General features: G+C 40.6%; 1 protein-coding gene across 5 annotated transcripts in view; it reads right to left on the minus strand.

The window, feature by feature from the left end:
- Window positions 1-20,379, minus strand: part of LMO3 (LIM domain only 3) — a 61,805-nt gene that overhangs the window by 38,606 nt on the left and 2,820 nt on the right. The window contains exons 1-3 of one of the 5 annotated variants that reach the window (XM_065665151.1): window positions 19,023-19,146; window positions 18,739-18,804; window positions 10,845-11,058 (exon numbers count right to left, since the gene is read on the minus strand). In XM_065665151.1, coding sequence (XP_065521223.1) covers window positions 10,845-11,050 — 206 coding nt within the window. In that variant the 5' untranslated portion in view covers window positions 11,051-11,058; window positions 18,739-18,804; window positions 19,023-19,146. Of the gene's footprint in view, window positions 1-10,844; window positions 11,059-17,607; window positions 17,678-18,215; window positions 18,293-18,738; window positions 18,976-19,022; window positions 19,147-20,379 lie in introns of those variants that run through there. The other 4 variants (XM_065665150.1, XM_065665152.1, XM_065665149.1 and 1 more) reach the window with 4 other exon arrangements.

A 20,379-nucleotide genomic window follows, 5' to 3' on the forward strand; every position in this document is an offset into this window, starting at 1 on the left:
ACTTCAGAAGAAAAGAATTTGTGGCAGTTAAAATGAAAGTATCAAACAAAAAGAAAAAAAAAATAGAGTGGTTATACATCTTCCAAAATAACACACACATACCTAAAATAGATAAAAATGACCTTTTCACATTAGGAAAACTGTTTATCTGCCAACATGGTAAGACTGTGTGATTAATAATATTACTTTGAATAGCTGGTTCCAGAGTTGTTTGTCCAGATGCAGTACATTCCTATCAAGACTGGTGATCTAACATATTGCAGTAATTTTTGCAAACATATACTAGCTTTCACTCAGAGTAAACATCAAGGATCTTTTAGTAGAGGAGGTGTATTTGTATAAGGAGGGTAAAGAAGTGGATGAAAGCAATCACCTGCTTACCACAGCAGGAAGAGGTTGTACTGGCGCTCATCTTCAAACTATTCCATGGACAAATTGTTGAAATTGTAATGGGCGCTACCACCTACCCTACACATTTCAGATGTGCTCTTATAAAATATGTATGTACGTTTTATCTATAATTATCAGATGAGAACCTACTTGAAAGACATAAGGAATACGGAGAAATAGCAGGATGTTGTTAGGGCTATTACAAGAAAATGCTCAGGCTATGCTGCACCTGGTGACAGAGTAATTGGGACCCTGACAGGGACAGTCAGGGATCATAATGAAAAGCCAAAGAAGGGCGCAGAAGACACCCATCTTTGGATGTGTGCTTGTGAAGTAGTCGTTTGTTTCTCTTTGTTTTGCTTGCCGATTCTTTTTACTTGCAGTTCACTCCCCATTATGACTGAATTAGGTAAGGAGGTGCTGGATGAAGCCCTCTTGGCTAACTTCAGAGTACAGCCAGGCTCATTAAAACCAGCATGCTTGCTGCAGTGTTTGCAGCATTTCCTGTAGGCTTACAGATTGTTTTAATAAATGACATTCTAAGGAGAGAGAATATATTTTAATTCATTTTCAGTGTCATGCTGGATCTTTTTGTTTGTTTGTTTAAGTACTGTACGGAGTATAAAAATGTATAAATTTAATATCTTAATAAAAATGAAAACATCCTTCTGAAAGCCTGAAGCTAAGTACACAGAAAATATTCATTAGCACAGTTTTGGAACATGAAAAGAAAGTGAATTGAGAACCCAAGATTCATAAACATCAATACTTTTAATAAAGTTTTGTTCCACCTCTTGCCGCTGTCTCACAGGAAAACTGGAGAGCAGAGCCCATGAGCTGCCCACGGGTTGTAAGAGACAAGCCTAGAGTTACACCCTTAAATCATCCACTAGCAGTTTGATTTGGGGAGGTAGTATGTAGGATTAGCATACAAATAACCATCCTTTCTGTCAGAGAGAAACAGGGCAAGGTTTCTGCAGGTGTCAAAACTTTGACTGACATCCTAGACATGGCAGTAAGGTGCTGGGCCAGGAGCAGAGAGTTGAGTGTTTGAGCAGGGGGCAAGGGAGAGATGTCATGCTGTGGGTAGGGGTAATTGCTGTACAGTACACAGCGTATGAAAAATAAGGACAAAGCAATTCATGAGAGGTTTGCAGGCAAATGCATTCCAATTTTAAATATTTGGCTTTACTAAGGTTTTTAAATTAATAAGCCCTATAGCTATTCAGTGCACAAGTCAAGCATGTAGTAAACATTTCTAGGATTAGGGTTAATGTTATTTTAGTATAAAGTGTTCTTAAATGTATCAGATTACAGATTAAATAAGGAAGCCAGCAAAAACTAGTGCAGAACAGCTCCTTACTGAAACTGCACTCCCCCTACTTGACATTTCGTATGAGGCAGACACATTAGGCTTATAAAAATTTCTTTGAAAAGTTGGGGGGATTTTTTTGTAAACCCAAATCTCAAATTCCAGAAACTTCTGAATTCTGTGTAAAATTAACTCAATGCAAATTAGAAAGTGGAGAAATGCAATTTGTTTCTTTATGGGAAAAAGAATTTTTAAGTTTTCTACTATTTAAAACAAATACAACTTCATTTTTTTTAATGGCAATTTTGAGAAAGAGTAGTAGCTCTGAGGTCCTGACTTCAGAACAGTCCTGGCTTCAGAAAAAGATTTCTATAGAAGCAACCACAGTGACAGAGGATGAGAACTAAGACAATAATTCACAGTGATTGCAAGTGTTATTACCATCCCTAATCCATAGCATGCAACTCACTTAAGCTATCACTACCTAGAAATCCTTCCAAGAAATTTATCTAAAAGGCAAAGTCAAATTCAGTGATTGTTACTGGAAGCATTTTTAGAAGCTGATCAGCAATAATAAATTCTGTTTCTTAGAGCAGACGTATCTAAAGTGAGAGTTAATTATTAAATCTGTATTTGCATCTATTTTCCTCTAATAAATATTTCTCTTTAAGGTATCTGCAAAGAAGAAATGTCATAAAATTTAAAAAATATAATTTATTTTGTCCCTTGGTGGAACAATAACACTGTTCAATGCAAGTCTACAATATAATAAATATTATTCAGTAAGTTAGAACCTGAGACTCTGCTTATCATGATATTTATGACTTGGATGCTTATCTTGAACAAAAATATGTTTGATTCACAAGCATTTTCCACATTTTGATACGGATAGAAAAGTGATAACTCCTGTACATAAAGTCCAAAGGTTCAAGCTTGGTTCAAAACAAAGGTGAGATATGAAAGTGGCAATAGAAAAGCAAGGGGACATTTGGAACCTGGTATAGTATAGTGTCTTTCTAAGCCAATATATCGTCACTTACAGCTTATCCAAATGTATAACTTGACTTATTCTTACTTACTCACTTACTCTCACCTCCCCCAAATGTAGAAAAGATACAATAAAATCCCTGATGTTCTCTGCTCTTGCTTCCCCCCAAATAATTTTATCTTGGCATGTTGTGCAATTCTCACTTTCATCCACTATGTGCCAACATAAGACATTATCATTTTTGCAAAAGAAAAGATGGAAAAGCTTAAATTCCAGTACTGCAGAATGTCACTTCACTCAAGACCCGCAGGAGAATTTCCTGAGAAAAATCATTTCCTGAACATGCTCTTCTCTTTTATAAAAGTAGCCATTTTCTGCTAGTGGAAAGTTCCCTTTGTGTTGTGTTTTGTTATAAAATAAACAAAATAGGGTTTACTCTAATCCCAAAGGAAAATATTTTGCATTTAATAATTGGGGCTACTGTAGTCTTTGAAAAATAGGTGCTAAATACTTTCTAGGTGTTGGTAGCTGCAGTTTGGTAGCTTCCAGTGAAACCGGGAGAGGGACTGAACTGTGAACCAGCTACACAATCATCGTGATATTTCAGAACATGTTTAAACTAAACCGGCAACTAACCATACTGATTGCTATCAGGATACTCAACTGTTAGCATACACTTAAAGTCTGTCTTAATTGGTTTTAGAGAAGATGGGACCATCATCATGCTGCAATAACCTGTACAACATGGGGTGCAGAATCCCACCATGATTCCTGAATAAATATATATGTATTGTACCAAGCCCATGTGCAGAGAGCACATGAGCATGGAGAGCTTCAAGGTATCATAACTGTATATTGGTCCATTTTGATACACGGCTTGCTCAAGATCAAATCTGGGTGAACTACATATCCTATTGTTTGAGCAATTATATTTTCCCTAATATGTGGTCTAGATCTGATACTACTTTTGTGATTTTTCTGGCCCAGGGAATGTTTCATGTTTTTTGTTTAGTTTTGTTTTAATACCATTTTACATATTAAAAAGAAGTGGAACCAGCCATTTCTGTTAATCCAGATGTTACTTATTTCTAGCCCATTACAGACTTTTGTTTTTTTTTGGCCTGATGAGGTACAGCTAGCTCTTCCATCCATTGCTTTTCAAGAAGACGGTGATTTGATAGATTGATACATACACCTAAGAAAGCAGATGACTTATACAGCCTTTTCTCTTTCTAAATATGAATCAACTGATACCCATAGCCATTTTAAAAAGTACCCATCAAGCACTGTAAGACTCAAGTGTCAAAAGGCTAATGATTTGGAGTGTAACTCCGGAAGGTGTAAAACAACAGTACCAAAATTACAAGTTTTACACCTACTTCCCTGTAAAGACTTTTGACAATGTAGACTCATTGCTTCAGATGTTTCTGTCAGAACTATATTAAAAAAAAAAAATAAAAAAAAAAAAAACCAAGAATATTTTGACTAGCAGGGAAAAAAAAAGTCAATCTTGTAACTATTACTTAGATTTATTTAAAAGGATATCCATTACACCACTAAGGAATCTGTCAGGAATTCTTCTATCAAAAAAACAATGCCTTTTGTATGGTCTACTCAAAATATGGATTCTTAAGGACAGCAACAATTAAGACTAATTTAATTTAGAAATCATTTGAGTATTGCATACTGTGTATTTTGGTTTGCAAGTCTACCATGAAATATATGTAACTTCAGTGAGAAGTTAAGAGAAATTAAATTATTTTTATTTATTTTCAAGGAACAGATATGCAGCAGAAATAAGAACTTACAAAAGACACCTCTGTGCAAGGCAGGAAGAGCTAAACATTATTCCACTACATTACCCATAGATGCATTTTTCACATATAGTTCTGGCCAAAAATACAGAAAGTTTCCAATTAAAGCTTGGATGTCAAATCACATGTCATAATATAGTTGACAATACCACTCTTAAAGTAAATAATTTTAATATGAGTGTTATTTAAAATTTATTTTATAAAAAACACTAGTCAAAAAGTCCATTCTGAGGAAAAATTCAGCAAGGAAGAAATCAAGAAAGTTGCATTTCTTTTAAAAGAAAACACAGAAAATACTAAATCAGTCCTACGGAATTGCTCTTTCACCAAATTTTATCCCATCTTCTGGCACTGCAGATTTACCTAGGCTGCCCCCAAATCACTGCTTATATTAAGCTTTATTGAGCTGCAATGCGTTGACAAAAATCTGTGTAGGAAAATAATATTCCATCAAAATACACCGTACTGTAGTAAGGTAATGAAGAGCTGTAGGACAGGCTTTAAGAAGCACTGTACTTTCATCTGAAGTCTCCTGAAATTCTTTGAACATTTCCAGGGGATTAATGAGGTATTTTGACAACTCACAAGAAGCGCCTGGTTTTCAAGAAGCCCTATAAGAGGGAACATTCACATTCTTGGAAATTAAACTGTGTATTTTAAGCCACTAAAAATAACACAATTATTAAGAATTTGGCAGCTCTGAAGAAAAATACCAGCAGATACGGGGAAACACATGGAACTACTGAAGAGTGTCAAACTTGAGTACACACATTTTACAGCATTTCAACATGACTTAAACACCAATTTTAACAGCTTAATTGAATGTTTCTTATTAAAAGCTACCACAGATGAGCTAAAATAAGAACAAGCTAAACTAGCCAGAGTGTAACTAAATCAAAAGCATTATTCTTTGCAAGTTGGGTGGATTAACTGTGCATACATGCATTACGCTCCTTGTAGTACACCTTTATACCTTCCACACCTGTTAAAGTGTTTGAAGGCTTTCTAAACCTTTGGCAGTTAACGGGAGAGAGAGAGAGCAGAGTATTCCTGCCTTTTTCTCTCTTTTTTTTTTTTAAAGACATTCTAAATCATACAATTAATATAAATTGAGATGAACTTTCATCTCATGTAGCAAAATTAGAACAAGCAGACCACTACACCTGCCTTTTCTGTATAGATTTTAAAATATTCTTAGGACCTATTCCTACAAGCTAGTACTCCCTTGAATACTTCAATGCATTGCAACAAGGATATTAACGTACAAATCGCAGTTCAGTTCTGCAAAGCTTTAGTGAAGAAAGCAGAGTTTTCTTTAGCCTCTCTGCTGTAAATACCTCAGTATTCCTGAAAACTCAGGGTGCTTAAATATTTAAAGATCCACCCTTATTTAATTAAGCTGGGCAAGAAGCATGCAGAGGTGTCATTTTGAAATAACCTTATAACAGGTAGTGGGTTGTAAGGTGCCAATGCAATAAATGCATTGATGAGAGCTCGTATCTTTGTGTTTGCAATACTTAAAGTGCACTTTCCACCACCTGAGAAATAGGATCTGCTAATCGGTACCAGGCTACAAGATGTTTTAAGTCTAAGTACTCCTATGTAGTAATTTTTAAATAATAATTGCCTTTAGAGTGTGAGCAGTTGTACAGGAAAAAGCAGCTCTCTAAACTCTACTCTTTTCATTCTGCACCCTTTCACAAGCTAAATATTTTACAGAGGCAGCATCTTTAAGATGCTTATGGGTGAACACTTTACTTTCTGTAGTCACATCTCATTGTTTACAAGATCTCATCCAATATATGTGGCCTGTCTCAGGTCTTCAAACCAGCAAATAGGAAGAAAAAAAACCCCAAAAGATCTGCCCCTGTCTTCAGGAATAGTGATCTACCCATTTTCACAGCTGTTCAGTGGTACTCTTAAAGCCTGCAGTACATTTACAAGCAAAATCAATAACCAGGTTGGGCAGTGGAGGTGGGGGTGGACTTCTGTGTCACCACCCTCTCCATCTCTGATAGTGTTTCAGATGTGTTTCAGGGCAAAAAATTCCACCCCAATACATTAGTTTGGTTAATTCTTTTCCTATGATCTGTTTGCCTGGTCAGGGAAATTATGCAAAAAGTAATAAAAGTTCTAATTCAATTTCCATGTTAAGAGATGGGTTTGAGAAAAAAAAAAAATCAGAAACCGTATTCTTTGTGTTTACTAAGAGATATGCACTCCAACATTCAGTGTCATGGAGCTGGAGTTAAAACCAGAAACGGTGAAGATAATTTAGCTGCATGAATGCCTGCTCTTCAGTAAAATGCTGCCAAAATTAAATAGGAATGAAACAGCACTTTGTAGTCATTGGTCGCTCAGCAGGGTTTGCGTAGTTAAAAACCTTTGTGAAAAGGGTGATTGACCTACATTGCTACTAGCTTAGCACAGCTGTACTTTCATATTTTTGCTGCATCTGAGGAAGCTCATTATTTAATACAACTGAGTTACATGTAATTGTTGGTCTTTCATTTTACACTTTTAGGGGCCAGATATGAATCTCAAATGTGCAGAAGGCATTACTGTGCATCCAGAAATATCCGCGGCTCCCCATTTGCACGCAAGGCTAAGAGACAGGATTGCACACAGTTGCACCTGAAATTGGGAGGCTGCCCAGGGGTAGGAGGACCTCACAAATATGCAGAAATCAAATGAGCAGATGGAACAGAAAGCAAATCCATTGGAACACCAAAGGCAAATGTTCCGCTGTTTTCCTATTGTTTTGAGCAGAAGCAACTCAGAACACGCAACCAAAGCACATTTCACACAACTCATACCTGCAGTTTAAATAAGTAATAACATTCCAGTTAACAACCAGTTTGACACATTAACAGCCCAAGGGCTGTTAACATAATGACTGGTCATTAACGGCAGTAATGACAGATTTCAAAGGGAATATTGTGCTTGTAAATGGACATGCTGCCAGTCAGAAGAGGGGACAGAGCAGGATAGGCTGATACATTAAGATGTCACCATACAGCTCTGGAGGGAAAATGGGGGAAAAAAAAAACTTCTTGCATATTTCACTTACTGTAAATGGACTTGAAATATTGGCGTAAACCTAAGTTCCTTAAATTAAGTCTTCACTTCCTAACCCAGGAGTGTATAAGCAGGAGACAGAAGCCTGCAGGGGAATTATACTCTGCATATAATTTTAACCGAGTGTGCTATTTCTAACATTGAGTCCTTACTTTACTCAAGTCAGTTCTCATCCTTGTTAACAAAACAGAGTTCATTCCTGCTGTGGCCACCCTGATACCTTTGGTATCATATGCCACCTCTGAAACCACTGCAGTGACTTACATGAATCAGTTTCCAGAGTAAAGCCTCTCACACCCAAAGCACCTTCCAAGCTCCTTACCTCATTAAAGATTTCTTTCATCCCCTCAACATCCCCCAACCCAGAAAAAAAGGTTTTAATACAGTAAAGTTAACTAATTTTACCAGAGAGGTAAAGCAAAGCAAGTTTTGAAGTTCTGAAGATTTAGAGTATTTATGAAAAGCATAAAGTGAGTACCTCAGGGCTCAAATGAAGAAGAACGTGCATCAGGGTGAGTTTAGTTTTTCAGCAGGCATCTCTAAATGAGAGATACTGGAAGCATTGTTGCAAATATACAAGGACACAATCACACAGTTTGTGAATTTAACCACGAATGCTAAAGCACCCAAACTGGGTACATTATTGCTTATAGAATCTGTACAATGGTTGTCTTATTGAAAGACATAATGAACACAGAGAGACAAGTTAATAAGCAATTTTACTCTTTATAGTATCGTTCAAGCCACATATCCTCTAGAGGGCACCACATAAATTAATAGGGAGCTAGAACATTTTTATATGTAGCAAAGATTCCTTTTATGGCTGAAAAGAAAAATAAAAATAAATAAGAGGATAGTTTGAAACTGTAACTGAACCCTAATCTGATCATTAGTACAAGTAATTTGTTCTTTAAATTCATATCAAGTAGGTTGCTAAATATGAAAGCTTATTTGACTACAAAGCTAGAGAACATTTAACTATTTTCTACATTAGCATTAAAAAGATCACTTTTATAGGTTCACTGCATAGCTAAGTAGATAAGACGCAATGAGGCAAATGACTATCTGCAATTACCTTAAGTGCATCAGTCTGAAGTTTAGTGTAAATACCAAGTTTAAATCTATGCACTCACAAGTATCACTAAAAAAAGGTTCATGACAAGATAGCTTCATTAAGATTTGATAAACCCAGAGACAAAAAGAAAAAAAATCAGAGATTTAAAACTGATTGTATCATTTTTCATGTATGCTGGTTTCACTGGAGCAGAAATAGATACTGTGGATGAACAAACATCTGAAACACCAGTTTTGAATGCGGTCATGACAGACAGAAAATACACCCTCCTTTCTCTGAATCACTTAGTATGAATTTTAACAATCTGTTAGCAAAATATTTACTCCTGTTACACCTTCAAAGACCAGAGAGCAACAGTGTGTGTGTAAGCATGTGCACACATCCATGCTGGGGAAATATGCTTTGCTCATATCTCAACTACTAGATAACTTTTGGCTTTGATTTGAAACATTTGACTTTAAAACATCGGATCTGTTGCACTAACACTAAGGAGATCTGGTAAGTTCAAAGTCTCCAGTAAATTTGGAACTCTGATCAAACAGCCATTGCAGAGTTTTTTCTCTCCTGCATGCACTTATTGTAGAAAGATCCCTAAAATGGGTTTTGAAAATTAGGATGTTACCTTCCCCCCCAGAAGTTGTTCTCACCCCTCCCTACAGACACACACTTTAAGGTCAAAAGTTACATTCACAAAAGTTAGGCTCATGTACAACAGTTCCTTTCAATTCAAACAGTTCCCTGCCAATCCTTAAAAAGTAAGGTTTTGTTACCTACTTCTTTGGCAGATTTAACACAATGGTTTTAAGATGCAGACCTCTATGCTAAATTCCCAGCACTCTACCTTACATTCATTTCGGAGTTTTAATGGGTAGCAGAGCACTTCACCACTGAGTAGTCCAAGCCCACGTCTGGAGAACCTTATCTGCCATGCAGCCTCAGCTGAACAAATGCATTTGTGAAGATTTCTGTTCCACTCTAGAAAAAATAGGCTGCAACATCGAGAGCCAGAGTAGCAATAGTTGGTTTAATTTTGATTCCTGTTCTGACCTACCCATGCTGTACAACATGGGAACTGATTGGTGTGTGGGAATCTCTTATTTGGTACCTGTGCTTAAACTCATCTTGTAAGTTAACACGTTCAAAGAGAATTTTAATTTTTCCCCAATGTATTACTGCCTTCAGTGTCCCTTTAAAAGGAAAAGGCATCACTATGGGGGCAGAGGAAATATTCCCAGAAGTTCATGTTAGCCTGGAGCAGCTAGTCTCATTAGGCCCTCTCTACAGGGAACGGATGAAAGGTGCTACTATAGGAAATAGGTGCTCTGAATCACCCCAGAGAACCCTTTTTTCTCTATTTACTATTGAGATCTGAGGGAGACTGAAGTTCCTGATTAAACTTAGCTGCTGCAAAGTAGCCCTATTTATTTATAGAATCTGCAGATAAACTTGCCTTGTGCTGCTCATCAGCACATTGCTACAAGTTATACCTCAAATACCTTTGAGAATGTAGACTCTCAAGCGACAAAGAAGGTAGAAAAATCAGATGACTATTTGCTGTCTGAGTAGTGGCAACAGGTTATTCAGTGTTCCACTCAGGCCACCGAGTTAAATCAGGACCAAAATGGATTTGATCCTGCTAGCTATATGGTTATTTTAACAGTGGGAAGACAGCTGGTCATCTTGGTCCAGCTTCTAACAGCTAAATGGCGACATTCATAAAGGCTTCTAGTGCCACAAATTAAATCCCTTGAAAGTGGGCAAGTGAAGACAAATGAAAGCACCTCTTACTTACAGAGTCCAAACCCTACACTGAAGCTAGTGAAAACCATGCGAGCAGTTTCAGGCTGCTATACCTGGCTACTGCTGTGCTGCTTGGAGGAGGAGCAGACCAACAGCTCCCTGGGAGCACTGTGCTGTGGAAAGCATGGGCAGGGTTTACTTTCTCCCTCCTCTGAGGGCAGAACCCCAGTACTAGCACCAGAAAACTGGCAACCACCTTCATGACCTGGTTATTTGTTCTTGATTCAGATTTTAGTTTTATCTCTCTATCTTACTATTTGCTTTCTCATCCTCCATATATACTCAGCCTTGCAGCCCTCAAGTACTGCTTATGCAATAGCAACTACACAGTGAGGACCAAGCAGATTTTCCAAGTTTGTCAGTGACTATAAGAAGGATGTGGCCTACCTCAGATAGTCTCTGCGACAAAGGATAAGGTTGGCTTTGGTGTACAAGGTAGAGCCCACCTCCCCCAGGCGACAGTCACAACAGGCACATTTCAGGCAGTCTTCATGCCAATATTTGTCCAGGGCCTTTAGAAGATACCGGTCTTTAATCTTACGGTTGCAGCCAGCACAACCTTTCGGCTTGGTGTCTGGCTGGACTGAGAGCATTTGTATACCTGAAATACAACAAGAGAAGACAAGAGTGAAAACAGATATTCTCTTGAGTACAAGTCTCACCCTTTTCTTCCTCCCCCCCCCCACCCCCCCCAGTTTGTTAAAAAGCAGTGGTGTAGATCGGATGAAATAACCTAGATAGTCCACAGCAAGCTGAAAACAATGCCAAGATAAATTTGAGAGCAGAAACTTCTACTGCTCTAAGTTCAACAGCTTCTCTTTAATACTTTATTTGCCTGGTCTCTTTGCTGAAAAGAAATAGGATTAAAAATTTAAAAAGAGAAATAAAAACAGTTCAGTTGAAAAGTCATCCACTTTCTCCTAAAGTGCGTAATATTTAGCAACCAAAATTTTAAATAAACAGCGTATCTATGGTGGCAAACAGTGAAATCTACATATTTGGACCTATTTGCATTATCTTTATAAAATATGAAAGCACTCCAGATTCTAAAAACAAGAAAACTGAAGCTGTTAGAGGCACAGGGCCAGAGTTTCACTGGAGGTTTGACGCAGACATTTTGGTGTTGGTGGGGGGAATGTTTAGTTTTTTAAGATTTCAGTTCTTGTAATGACTCATGAATGAAGCAATCAGACCTCCAGAAACTTCACTAGCAGCATCTCCAGTTACAACCTGCAGTGTAAGGACCTTCTGAAAGATCTAAAAGGTCGGAGAGTTTCCAATTTGTCAAAGAAGAAAACACAAACCAAGAGACAAACAAACAAACAAAAATACCACCCCAGCCCCCCCAGCCCCCTCCATATCAACAAAATATAAAAACCCCAGTCCCGCTTTCCAGTCGCCATTTTAGCCAACAGCTAGTTCTGGACAAGGAGTACAGTAGCGTCCATTAAGTGCATATATATACCTTTAGATGTAATAGCAGAGAGCATTTAAAAAACAATTCAAATGTCTGAACCACAGTTTAAGGGAGGGAACTGGTAAAAGTGGAACACAGTTGAGCGCTGGTACACAGAGCACTGCAGCCAGCTTCCAGAGATCCATACAAAAATCAATTGCCCTCAGTTTTACAGTAAATGGGGAGAGAAGGTGACTGCCCCAAAGTGCTTAAAGACTGGTCTCTCTAGGTTAATCCCACGAACTGCCATCCCATTACACTCGGACCAATTCTCTGATAGTCATTCCTTAGAATAAACAAAATCATAGCTGTGTGGATGCTCTGCTGGACATCAAACAGGCACCAGAGAGGAAGAGAGAACTGATACACTGTTAGGCTAGCTCACTGTCTGAAAGACAGTAAGAAACATAACTTTTAAAAAAATGCTACTCATTAGAGTGCATTTGGATGTTACAATGAGATTTGTCAAGACTGGGCAACAAAAACTGTTGCCAACAAGCAAATCCTACCCCGAAATTCAGGGTACAACACCCTATTATTATCCAGAGACTGCGAAAGGTCAAATAGTCTTGTAACAAAGAAAAGCAAACTCAAGAGCTCATCAAGAATGCTCCAATACCTACTGGTAAGAATGCTTTACAGTCCCAGCTTCTATCAGCAGATATCAGTTGGTGCTATAATACACCCTTACAGACAGGCAGGCTCAGGGAGCTAGGACATGAACAAGTTGGGGCTTGTTTTGGGGTTTTTGTTTGTTTTTTAGAACAGCTTGTACAAGGAAAACACAAAAATTAGTGCAATCTTTGAGGCAATAGTACAGTGTGTCTTCATGGATATCGGCATTACAGAGACAAGAGGTTAAATGCTACGCTGGCTGAGGCGTCCCAGGGATCTCTACAAATACATGTACACGGAACACATGGAATTTATGTGGACCACAGCAACCATAGAGCCAGTGAAGTGACTTTCCAGGGTTAACAAGCTGAACTCCCAAATTTCATGTGAGAAGCTGATCACTGAATTGGAAATAGTAATTCTTATTGTGACATGTAAGTACAAAAGCCTTGCTCCCCGATTTGTAATATGCTCTCTATTGCACATTTTGGAGTGATATATTTACCTGTTAAATTAGCTGTTCAGTCATATGCCAACAGTTCTCCTAGTGGGCACCCTGAGGTACCACAGCAGTACTGGTGCACGGCATTGAAAGCTCACAACAAAAGTGTAAGATCTGTACTTTTCTATCAATAAGTATAAAAAAATGGCATTGCTGCCTTCCTGTTACTCCCCAGTCAATGCTACTCTCATAGCTACTATACCACGTATGGACTCAAGATGCACTTGTCATTCACGGGAGAGAGGACGATGTCTAGCGACCTGCATAGGGTTCTGCAGCGTGTGGTAGATCTGGGAAAGAAAACACACTTCTCATCTTAAGCAAGCGCCGTGAGACAAAGGCTGAGCCTTTACAGTATTTTCAGTTGCCAACTATCTCCCCTAAATCCAGGGTACATACATGAAGCAGCAAAATAATGCTGCTATGAATAAATTCTAAGAGCAGTGAAAATATGAGAGATTTTTGGAAAAGAACCTACACCAGACTGTAAAGGAAAGTCCTGCCAGAACTCTGATAGCTTCGCTAGATCAAAAAGCCTTAATCTGTAAAGTTGAGTATCATGGGAGAGTATAAGTATCTGCTAAATGCCAACAACAAGCTTATCCCCAGCCCCTCTCTTCAGCCACACAGAGGACAGATGCATAAAATTGGACACAATTTGTATCAACTTCTTGGAACTCAGTAAAAAAGTTCAGAAGCAAGAAGGGCTGTTCTAGGGCTTTAATCTTTAGCTCGAGGGAAAGCAGGATAAAGTAGGAGCTAACACAGTTAAAGGCTTTAATGAAAAAAACCTTAATGTAAAAATTTTGTTGCCTGATAAGGAAGCAGGTTAGAGAGTGAAGGCTGACAGCCTCTGATCCAGGCAGATCTACTGTCCTACACCATCTGAAAGGAACAAGATGCCACAGAAACACGGCTAAACAAGCGAGCATCTGAACAAATTGCAATAATCAAGGCTGATAATTCCTGAGGTATATGCTGCAAACAGGAGGTTATTGTATTACAAATAAAACTGCAGCTTGCACAATCTTGCACATACCCCTGCACAACTTTTGAGACGTTTTCTACTGATGAGGAAAGTAGACAGAGCACTGTCATTCATGCTGGTTAGCCCAAACCTTCTTGTAGAGACAAGTGAAAAGGGGCAGGCACCCCACAGAAGTCGTGCTAGCAACCCTGCGCATCTATTTTCCTGAGGCTGAGAGAGAAGGTGGTGCTGACATCCCCCTGGCAGCATCTTCAGATTAGGGATTCAATCTGCAGCAGCTTTTGGAGGAAACGAAAGCTTTTTTCCTCTGATAGATCTGATATTTTTGCACTTTACTTGCAATGAAGCTGCTTCTGTTTTAATGAAGATTGGAAAAAAAACTGAATCCCCAAACTACTGCTTCTTTATAAAAAAAAGTTGCTCTTTTTTTTGAAGAGTAGAAAGGTTCTAAACAAGACAAAGCACAAAACAGCACTCCAAAAAGTGGTTTACATATCTTCAAATTCTTTGCAAATGCCCTTTTCTTTGCATGTCCTGGATTAAATAACTTAATTCTGAAAACAGAACATTTTGTTACTTTCTCCAGTATTTTATGAGTCACCTTAATGCAGATCACCTCACCGATCATCTCTCTCGCCTTTAACATTCCCACAATATCGCCGATGCAGTTACATTCCTCAGATACATGCTTGTGTATTTTTAGTTCTCAATTTGGCAGTAAGAATACCTACACCTTGCTGTCAGCCGGCGTTCCACAGGCTGCAGTTTAGGTACCCATTTATTTCTTAGGATGCAGGAAGGACCCTTTCAGAGCCTGACAGCACCTACAAAACCATCCAAACTCCTCGCTGCTGAAATACCAGGTAGCGGCACACAGCACTGCTGCCTGGCTGTCCTCCTCTCCCTTGGGAAAGCAGAGCTTATAGAGCACTTCCAAAAAAATCCCATACAATAAGTGCTACACCCAGGCCGTTAAATAAATAAATAAATTAAATCAAAGCCAGTTTTCCCTTCAGTCATGCAGAGTCCTACCCATGCTCTGCATCACAGAGCGTATCTGTTCTCAAAACTGAGAGATTTCAGTGCCTAGTCTGTCACTGTCAAACAAGCCCTTTTTATTTCACCCCAATATGCTTTCAAGGGCTTTCTCTACCCTTCCCTCCACCCCAGTCCCCAAGATACTACACATAAACTGCAGAGGTGTGCAGGAATCAGACTTCTTCATCACTATCCACCACCCTTAGGATTTTTGAAGGGAGAACTTAATAACCTGCTTTGCGGGTTTTTGAATTTCCCCCAGTCTCCCCAGTTCAATGCCACTGACTCCCATCCCTGGTTATTGTTATTATTGTGTGATGAAACACTATCAACTGATTTGTAACTATGATTTCTGGATAAAGAGGAAGATTGCTGGAAAAAGCTAAATTAGGCTCCTGGAAGAAGGCAAAGAAACAAAAATCCATCTCACTCCAATCATCACCCTTCTCAAAAATCAACGGGAATGAATATTTGACATAATGAACTCTATTTTGTTAGTGATTTAGTGGCATCTATAAGCAAAATTGGCTCCTGATGATGCTGAGTGCAGCACACACAAAACCCACAGAACTCAGTTTCTGGTTTGTGGTACAGTCTTTAAAAGGCATGTTAAAGGAGGCAGAGGTAGATATTATTATGTGCTGGATCACTTGAAAACTTTTAAAGACCACTCTCCCCACTCTCCTTTGCAGAGGCACACACACAAGAACAGTAGTATGTTCAGCATATATACAGTATACATACATACATACAGTATACAGGACATAGATACATACAGGATGCTGAAGTTCTCTCAAGGACAGTAGTACGTACAGCATACATGCAGTACATACAGTAGTATGTATTGCCTCTACTTGAATCAGTTTGGAGCAAATTAAGTATCGGTGCACTGGTCTTCAAAACACAGTATACTGACAACATACAGTCAACAAGAGAGTTAGAGATCTAGTAGAAGATAAAAAGAATACTTCTACGATGCTTTCCCACTTTGTAGCTTCATCCTAAAAACATTCAGAGCTCCAGTAATTCAGGATAATACACACACAGACTTAAAGAGAAAAAAGAAGTTAAGGTTTCAAAAGCAAAGAAACATTTCAGAACTCGCATGTAGCACATCAGGAGTCGTAACTAGTTTTAGATTGGCATGTAAATTGTTCTGTGGAAAATTCTTACTGCCTCCGAGACCCTGCTATTCTGTGTTATTTGACAGTTTAAGGGAAATCATAATTAAAAAAAGAGACATAAATAATAGCCTGTGCAGTGTGGTGCACAGAAATAAGTAGAACCATTTCATTTAAACTCTGGTGAGCTTTTAATTGCCTGGATTGCATTGTGAACCAGCCTAACGGTTGATTGCCTCCATTATGCTCTCTTGTTCTGTGCAATTCATCCGCACAGTCTCAGCTTCTGTAGTTAACACAACAAAGTAACCGCAACTCCATAACACTCAGGGGTTTTTAAAGAAATATAAAAGTAAGGAATTTAGTACTCTGGATATAGTCTCTTCTCCATACTTTTGAGTTAATTTTCCATGCTATATAACTAAACTTCACCTCTGGCCCCTTCTTCTGCAGAGGGACCTGATTTTTTTTCTTCATTATTTTGTTGGGTTTTTTTTTTTTAATAAGAGAGGTGGGCTGGGAAGGGGTGGTGGAAGAGGTTAGGTAAAAACTAAAAATGGGAATGCAGTCCCACAGCTGGGAGCAGTGATACAGCTTAAAAGAATTTGGCCAACATGGCTAGTCGATTGCCAAGAGACACCAAACAAAAGATTTCTCTTCTTTCCCCTTCTCTTTTTGAAAGCTAGATTGGGCCTAAAAGCTTGTTTCTTTCTGTTCAGTGGCCCAGAGCATCCCTGCAGGCTGCAGCCCCCTAAGGGACAACGCAGCAAATAGATGTACCCAGATCTCAGGGACAGGGGGTGCTTAGCTATGTCCCTACCGCTGTCGTGTCGTGTCCCCCCAAGTCTCTCCCTCCAGCTCTCTTCACACACCCCCCACCCCCCCTCGTTTTTAGAGCAGTGGTGCTGGGAACCAATTTGATTCCCTTTTTCTCCAATGCAGCTGCAAGGCTCAGAGATACTGACATTTTTCCACTCTTATCAGTTTAATTACAGTTACCATGGCAGCAAAGTGCTAGTGCTTGGCAAAGGCCAACAAGAGATTTGCAAGACTGAGTTCAATTTTGATGCAGCTCACATGCAAAATAAAAAAATAAATAAGAAACATACACTCTCCAACAAAGAATCCCTTTCGGAGTTGGACGCTCAACCCTTTTGTGCTAATTCCTTTCCGAGCACGGCGGGGTCGGGGCGATGGGGAGAGAGAGGGAGGCGCCGGGGAAAGCGTGCAGCGGCATTCGGTGCACCCCGCAAAACGAGCGGGTTTGAGCAGCGGTCCCGCAAAGCCCCATTTTGGGGCTCTTTAGAGCACACTCGGGCTCTCGCCAGGGCAACGCACTGGGGGTCGACGAGGGAAGAGAAGTGCTCTCGGTGTTCCCCCACCCACCCCTCCCAGTTACAGCGCACCGCTCCGGGAGACCGCCGCCTTACCAAAACTTTTCTCCTTTTTCTGCATGAGTTGATTTACGGGCGCCTGGAGAGCTCCTTCTCACTGAAGCACCGAATCCCGGAAAAGTAGCAAGTGCTTCCCCGGCTCGGGTCAAGTGAGCGGGAGTGCGGCGCGGCGCAGCCCCGGGGAGGCGGAGGGGGGGGGACGGGGACGACGGACGGCGGGAGGAGGGGAGGGGGAGACCGGGAAGGTGGGGGTATCCCCCGAGCCGCCGGCCTCTCACGGAGATGGCGTGCGGCAAAGCCACATGCTCCCCTAACTCTTCCCGTAAACCTGTAATCCCAGTGGTCTCTTAGCTTTGTTTTAACAAATGGGTTTGATTAAACTGTCACATGCGGCGTTAGCATACCATATAGTGCTCGGGATGAAGGGAGGAAAAGGGGGCAGGCGCGGGGGTGAAAAAGAGAAAGACCCGCAGACAGAAGTACTGTTTCATAACGCCAGCCCGGCTGCCCATCTCCACGCCAGTCCAAAGGAGGCTACCCGAGCCCGGATGCCCCCAGCAGCCCGGCTCCCTCCAGCAGTTTTTTGCAACCCCCCCCCCCCCCCCCCCCGATCTGCCCCCCCCCTCGCCCCCGGCTCCCCCCACCTCGACGGCAGCCGCGCTCCTCCGCCGGTCTGCCCAAACGATTAACCCAGCACCGAACCAGTTGCAAATTAAACTGCTGTACGGGGAGGCTTGTGGATTAAAGCCGGGGAGTGGGAAATTAACCGAGTCCCTTGATAATTAAAAGCACGTTTCGGGAAGCTCTGGAAGAAGCAAGAATAATAATAACAATAATACTGGGGGGGGGAGTGGTTGTGGTGCTGCAATTCATTGTTAACTTTGACTGCTATTTCTCGAGACATACAGTTGGATGGGTTTCGCTCAGCATCCTCTGCTTGCATGTATTTCATGTCTCATCATAAAAATAATGAAGCCTCACATGATTTAAACAAAACAGTCTCAGCAGAGCTGCAGCTTGAGTGAAAGTTGCAGTGCAGAGATGTGTGTGTGTGTGTATTGCAGCCCCGGCTTATGACTCAGAGAGAGGGAAAGGGAGAGAGGGAGAGTGATGCAGACGCACATACACAAATGACCCAAAGCTTATGTACACAGTTGCCTCACTTACCTTCTCAATTAAGCGATACAGGGGAGGCAGTTCAATAAGCACAGTGGCTGCTTTGTAGCTCTTCTCCTTGGAAAAGGTCAAAAAGAAGCATTGTTTGGGGAAAAAAAATAAAGAGGGGGTGGGAGAGGTGGGGAGGGAGATCGCTATTCTTTAAGTTTAAAATAATGAGGTCCTCAAGGATCCGCCAAGTAATTGTGTTGACCGTATCCGAGCTACAGGTGTCCTCCTTTTAGTATCTTGCAGTCCAAGGCTGTCTGTCTCCGTCCTGGCTGAAGACAACTTACCTAAAGCAGCGTGTGAGGAGCCGAGTTGAATGAAGTCAGGGCTTTATCAGCTGCAAAATGCAATCCCTTACCAGCCAGACATAATACAGCAAAAGAAAAGGTCACTCAGTTATTACTGAGCCAGCAGAGCCCAGGCAGCTCTTGTGGAAGACCACAGAGAAGCAGCTCCCTTCCGATTTAAGGGTATTTACCTCTCTCCCCCTCCACCCACCCTTCCTCTCCCCCCTCCCCCCTCCCAACTCCCCCTTTCTCTCTCCCTCTCTCTTTCTCCCTCGTTCTGCAGCTCGCTCAAGTACAGCCGCCCTCGGAAAGTGCAAAGCAGCCAGGAGACAGATTGGGCTTTGTTGGTAATTTCCCATGGTGAAAATTTACAAGCCTGCAAGTGCAGTCAGCAAAACCACATGCATATGCTAGACACAAACACCAGGGACACACACACAAGCACACACAAGTGACCTCTACTGAAACGGCTTAGGATCACCTTCCCAGAGAGCGCTCCCGAAACAGACAAGGGAAATAGGGGAGCGCCCGCGCCACCCCCCCCCCCCCCCAATACTTTGCTTAAACAAAACAATAAGTTGCCTACGCAAAAAATTAAAAAAAAAAAAAAGACAGAAAAATGGCAAGATACATATCTCTCTATTAATGAGTAATGAGAAAAATCCCTGAAGGTGAAAATGCTGCCTCTCTCCGTGCTGGATCTGAGCAGCTCAGAGAGGAGTGGAAACTCTGGCATGAAAGTTTCCCGCTCTCCGGCATGGTCCCCGGCCCCTCTTGCCACATAACGCCACCCTCCCTACACTTTTCAGGCTGAATGCAGAAGGAAGACAAGTTGTTTCCCCCCTTAGCATCCTTGCCCCAAGAGCTGAAGACAGATCCTGATTCCCTATGTAGTGGTGGAGCTGGAGGGGACACATAATAGACACGCGTGTGCTATAGGTGTTGAGCACCCTTGACCAAGAGACAGACAGACGTGCAAACACAGAAGAGGTATAGCGCACTTTGATATTCAGTTCTGATCCCAGATGATTGTTTCTTCGTGTTTTACAATAAAGATGTTGAGCCTAGCCTACTGTAAATAAAGTTAAAAAAAAAAAAAAAAAAAAAGAAAAATCCAAAGCATCTTCCTCTAAGAGCCATCTGCAGTTGGAGAAAGACCAGATTAAGAATTTGTGAATACAGTTTTCAGACTTCAAAGTGAATATCTGTTGTCTGCTATTAGAAGCACCACACTAGATTTCCACAAAGCTTTGAAAGATGTCAGCTTATAATATACCCTAAATTTGAATGACATTCATATTATAGAAGTCTTTCAAGACCCAAGAAAGATTTAAAAGCATTGAAGTGCTCTGCCGTC

Source organism: Lathamus discolor, chromosome 1 (assembly GCF_037157495.1).
Source record: "Lathamus discolor isolate bLatDis1 chromosome 1, bLatDis1.hap1, whole genome shotgun sequence".
Taxonomy (NCBI): Eukaryota; Metazoa; Chordata; class Aves; order Psittaciformes; family Psittacidae; genus Lathamus; species Lathamus discolor.